This window comes from Apis dorsata, unplaced genomic scaffold, assembly GCF_000469605.1.
Source record: "Apis dorsata unplaced genomic scaffold, Apis dorsata 1.3 scaffold_58, whole genome shotgun sequence".
Taxonomy (NCBI): Eukaryota; Metazoa; Arthropoda; class Insecta; order Hymenoptera; family Apidae; genus Apis; species Apis dorsata.
In genome coordinates, this window is record NW_006263358.1 from 1,690,527 (window position 1) to 1,696,481 (window position 5,955).

At 42.6% G+C, this 5,955-nt stretch overlaps 1 protein-coding gene across 1 annotated transcript in view; it reads left to right on the forward strand.

The window, feature by feature from the left end:
- LOC102673274 (homeotic protein distal-less-like) overlaps positions 1 to 5,955 on the forward strand; it is a 74,188-nt gene that overhangs the window by 4,387 nt on the left and 63,846 nt on the right. The window contains exon 2 of the mRNA XM_006609624.2: positions 3,357 to 3,598. Coding sequence (XP_006609687.1) covers positions 3,357 to 3,598 — 242 coding nt within the window. The remainder of the gene's footprint in view (positions 1 to 3,356; positions 3,599 to 5,955) is intronic.

The following is a 5,955-nucleotide window of genomic DNA, read 5'->3' on the forward strand; positions in this document are numbered from 1 at the left end:
TTCCTCCTCCTCCTCCTCCTCCCCCCAACCAGTCAAAGTTGCAACGAAGAAGCGAACGCGCCCGTGGAACCAGAATCCAATTAGCGTGGCTACCTTTACAGAACTCTACATTAGTCACTGGACCTGGCAGCGACCAACCACCAGGCCAAATTAATCCGGAACGGTTCAAAGACAATGCGCGCCCCTCGAACTCGCCCCCCGAACCCGGGCTCAGGGTGATGGATTAGGTATTAAACGGTTGTTTTCACAAGGATTAGCGTTTCACCGACCTGTGGAGCACGCCTGCGGATCGCCCACAGACTCGGCCTGCACTCGAGCCAGGGGTGGATGACGGCGTCGAAGATGACGATGGGCCTCGATCCTCGTCTCGATGCTCATCTCGTCCGAAGGATTTTGCGCGGAAGTCGTGTTTTCTCTGGCGCAGATACATCCGTAGATATCGTGCGGCTGCCACTCAACCGGATCCTAGTTCCTCCCCCCTCCCCTCCCCCTTCCTCCAGCTGACAATGAGAAAAGTAGGGTTCGAATGGTCGTCACGCAAAGTGCACCGGTCGCGGCTAGCTGCAGCGCGATCCACGATAAACTATTCGTCCAACTCTAGTGTTTAGTGCAACAGCTTCTAGAAGGTGTTATTTTTTGATCCAAAATTTATTCGATTTTCGTGGAAACCGTTGACTTGTACGGGAACTTTGTACTGGCGTCAGAGATATTTATGCATACTTATTCATATACATACGAATGAGAATGCTTTTGTTTTTTTTTAAACGATTTTTAAATTGCTGTTCACACAGTTATTCGAGAATTGCTCGTTTCAAAAGCTATGCAGATATAAACGCATTAACAATATATTGCAATAATCTTCTCTATTTTTATTTCTTTTTTTTTTTCTTCTTCTTTTTACCAGTGTTAAATTTTCTAATTTTCTTCAGCAAGGAAAAATAAGTTTCGTTTCGCAAATTTAATTCTATTTTTCTATATATCGACAACAATGTATATTCTTTCTAAAATAATGGAACTGACCAACGACTACAGAATTATCTAGAAGAAAATTTAATCTGCATCCGAACTTTTCGTATCTAAGGATAGAAATTCCACTTCTAAATGGTTTATCTAATTTTCTTCTCGGTGACGGACACGCATTGATGTTTTACGTTCCACGATCGAGAGTATATGTACATATATATATAGATCGGCAAATTGCCTCTTCGAGGACGATTATTCCCGTTGAATAACTGGCAGATCGATCGATCGTGTACACGCGAAAATCGGGAAGGGAACGAGATTGCGAAGGAAGTTGGGAACGCACGACCGTTCGCAAATGAGCGAATTATGGCAAAGTAGCAGTTTCACCGCGACGCGAGCGGTTTTCAGCGGCCGTTTTGCATACGGCCGAGCGTTAATGATCTCGCAACGCGGCCGCTCTATACTCGAGAAAAATGTGTCGTAAAACCGTAAACTCCTTTCGTCCACCGATTTTTCTTACTTGGCCGCACTTGCGTTGCATCAGAGGCTGTGATTAACAGGCGGTTGATCGGCTAATCAATGGCCAACGAGCGGCGATAAATTCGTTGTGTTCGTGATAAGAAATGCGATTCGATACTGCGTGACGTTCTCATACAGCGTACGATGTGTTCCATTTGTGGGAATTTATGGATGGATTCGTGTTTTCAGAATTTATGGAATATCAATGTGGACGAATATTCTTTTAATCGAGTGAATGATATTTTAAAAAAATAAATTTCTTAATGATTCTTTGCAATGAAATTATTTCGATAAGAAGATTTTTCGCGAGTGATCGAATACGTGACAAATTCATAAAAACATATAGATTATAATCAATATTATGTTAGTCAATTAGCATGTTAAAAAGCATATATTTAATCTGAACACAAAAAAACAATTATAATATGAAATTGGCTGACGGTATATAAATTTTCAAACAGGAAATGTTATAATTACCACATTATTTCTTTATTATTCTCAAAACACAAGTATATAAATATTGCTTCTCCGCCCAATTAAACCACCAATAGAGGTATAGTACTTTTCAATAATTCTTGCAAGTAAACATCGATCATTACGTGAAAATATATATAGGCATTACAAACAGATAAGAAAGCAGCCATTATTCGTTTCAAAGTATGCGATATATATTCGGTGACATCACGACTCCCCTCACCCGCCAACCATAAAAACCGATAGAAACACCGAATAAACATTATCGCGTTCACCTGACTGAATATGGCGTAGGTTAATGTATTCGACGATATCGGTCACGACAGCGCAAAAACAGCGTCTCATTGAACGAAGGACACCGCCTTCTCGAAGAATCTTTCGCCTATGGAAACCTCGTGTATATCAACACGATTACTCATTCGTCACAATGGCGGCGAACAGTGCGGTGTATCCGCGAGGATAAGCAGCGTGCAAACGGGATCGCTCGTTAATAAAATGTATCTGCTATTTTACGCGTAATCAGAATTACGGCCGTGTCGTTTCGCGATCGATCTTGTAACTCGTTGATCCACGGGTTACCCCTTACACGCCCTCGCTTCCCTTTCTGCAATAAATCATAAGAATTTTACGTCGTCGTGCGTACTCGCGTGTGATGTGTGTGTGTGAGTGTGTATGTGTACAGTGTACGTGGCATCGTATATACGCAAAATTCGATCGCTAATTCCAAATTGCTATTATAATTTCAGATTTCGTCGTTTTCTTTTCTTCCATTTCTATCTTTTCTGAAACGCGGAAAGCATGTGAAGTTAAATTAGAGGCCACGTACTTTCGATACGTACTTGGCGAATTTTTATCATTGTTGACACTTTTTTGGATCACCATCGGTGGAAAATGACAAGGCTCGCCTGTTTGGATTTCTAAATGACTGTGTTACGTTCAAGGATTCACACCGTGCGCCATATTACGCTACATTGTAATTAGGGTATAAACATAATGGCGCGATCGTACGTACGATAGCGTTGGCCGGGCTGGCACGATGCGTTTATTTAGTCGGTGCGTAATTATTCGATGATTAATTTATAACAATTTTTTTTTAATTAATTACACTATGGTTAGCACTCCGATATTGTTCGCCGCGATAACGATCACACGTGGCAAATTACACGAGATTAATCATGATTTATCGCGGCTACCTACGCCCGAACCTTTGTCGCGATCTTCGACAATCCTTCCATCCTCTTTCCTCTCCATCCAGAATCAACTCTACCGTATCTTTTATCTTCTTCCCTCGCGTTTCTTTCCCAAATCCGTTCTCGAAATCGAAATAGTTCCAACTTTCTGTTCAATTTCTCTTTAGTTCGTACACAATCGGTGACGAGGATTCTGAAAGTTGATATTAGGGTGGTGCATGTTCGCAGACCTCTCGCCATTGGGTGACAAGGGTGGCAGTCTGGTCGACGAGCTTGGAGGTGGTGGCGGCGGTTCCTTGAGGAACGGTAAAGGGAAGAAGATGAGGAAACCACGGACGATTTACAGCAGCCTTCAGTTGCAACAGCTCAACAGGCGGTTCCAGAGAACGCAATACCTCGCGTTACCGGAAAGAGCGGAGCTTGCGGCGAGTCTTGGATTAACGCAAACGCAGGTCAGTTTCTTCTTCGAGTACGTCCCTTCTCTTTCGTTTTTTTCCCCTCCTCCCCTCCCCCTTTTTTCTCTCTCCACGATCAATCCTCCTTCCCTCTCACGGAAGTACCGATCTAAGGTGTTCTCACGTGCACGATCGTCGACGAAGATGATGCACGCCCGCACTCGTCACGCGAAACAACACGCGGATATGTTGTTCCGTGACTCTTTACGCCTGGAATCCACTGTGTTTTCACGTTATCTCGGCAATTAAGTCCAGGTTTCCATGAAAATTTCATTCGGTTCAGCTCCGGGTACGCCGGGAAAATCCCTCTACGGAAACAAGTAATATCTTCCGATGTTACGTTCAGAAGAAGATATAATTGAGTTCGGGTGAGATATATACGACTATTTCAACGATGATGCTTAGGTTTAATTTAACCCATGTATTATTCCTATATTATCACATAGCGGAGGAGGAGCAGTCGTCGTATTTTATTTTTACACCCCGATGCCGCATTTCGAATTGCCGCAATGAATTTTATTGCACCGAAGTACCGTTAGCGCAATGTAGTATTCATAAAACATTTTAAACTTAAGGGATCACCTAAGAATATTAAAGTTTTCCAAATTAGAAACTAAGTCTTCCTATCTTCCATATCCTCAAATATAAAAATATTTTTTAAACAACAATCGAAACAATCGAACCCTCTTTTTATTCACTCAATCTTAGAAGATTCTAAATTCTAATCTTCCAAGATTTTGTATCGAAAATTGGGATTGATTCGTCGAAACATCAATACCACGATCCTTTTATATTTCCATTAAAAAAGCCGCGTATAAATTTCTACGCGATATTCGCGAGAGATAGTCATGTTTCCACCCCTCGAAATCACGAGGAGATCCTGTTGCGCGCACAGTCCAGCGTAACAGGACCCAGGATGGACGGCATCTGTCAACATTATCGGCACAAATGACTTTACTAAATCACCGATCCGCCACGCCCTGGACATCGGGGATAGGGTTGCCAGAGTGGTAGCGTGTCGAGAGGGGGAGAAACGGAGCGCCGCGAAACGCTAACGAGGCCATCGTAAATTATCATTGTGTCCGAACGATCGCGAAGTTTTTCCACCTTTCCACGGTGGACATCGCGGCGGGCTTTCCCCTAATTATCAGGCTCGGTTTCCAATTAACGATTTATTAAGGGAGGGAGCCGTGGTCAAAAGGATAATTGGAGCCGGTCTCCTCGAGGCCATGAATTTCTCGCGGATAGTCCCACAGTTTCCAATTAACGATTTATTAGATCGCGCCTCCGAGCTAATTGTAACGAGGCTCAACTACCTCGCAAAATCTTTGCCTCTTATATATAGCGGTGTTCACTCGATTTACGATCTACTCGTACAATCGAAGTTCGTGATTTTATTCCTCGAGTTTCTATCAATTTTCAATCAATCGTCGTTTCAGATTAAATTTTAATCTCTCTTCCCAATTAAAAAGAAGGGAAGAGAAATGAAATCGCGATTAATATATTTTTATTCATGTTTATTTAGAGTGGGGATTATAGAGATTTTTATATCTCGTAAATATTGAATATAACGAGTGTAATCTTACCGACAATGGAAATTGATCCTCAAATTGATTTACTTGTGCCCCGATCTCCCTTCGCTCAATAGACGTCAAAAGGCCATAGGTTTTCACATAGGTAGACACGTTGTGATACGTAACTGCGTAATCACGGGATAACTGGCTGTCGTAGGTTGGTGATGTCGTCGCAGGGGGTCCCGGACCGGATAATTTCATTAGTCTGAGCTCCGCGGGAGTTGTTCCCCTTCCCACTTGGGCGCAGAGAATCGAGCCCGGCGCAGGCTGATGAGTAATCGCGGCACCGTGTCACGTTTGTTTGCAAAATAACACGGAACAAGAACCGTTTCCACCGTTGATTTTCAATACAGGTATCCCTGGAATTGGAATTTTATTTCTAGATCCAATTTGTTACTTTCAACGGAGCTTCGTAGAAAGTTATCGCGTTACCCGTATACACTCGTTTATTCCGTTGCGCAAACGGAACGATATCTACGAGCTTCTCTCGTGAGAATTTTACGAAGGAATTTTACGAAGAATATCCGATCGATACCGGCAAAGATTTTACGCACGATCGAATCTCTTTAAAGATTCCCTCTTTCGAGATGGAATTATTAACTTTCGTGTACGGAATTCAAAGTCGCATTTGTTTCTCGCGCAAAACTTTCTCCAAGGTCTTCGCAAATTCGAAAAGGGGAAAAAATTCACGAAAATTTCTCTATATTCGTGGAACAGGAGATAAATTCGCAATTTCTTTTCTCCCTTTCACTTTAAAACCACTTTCCCCTCCCCCCCCCC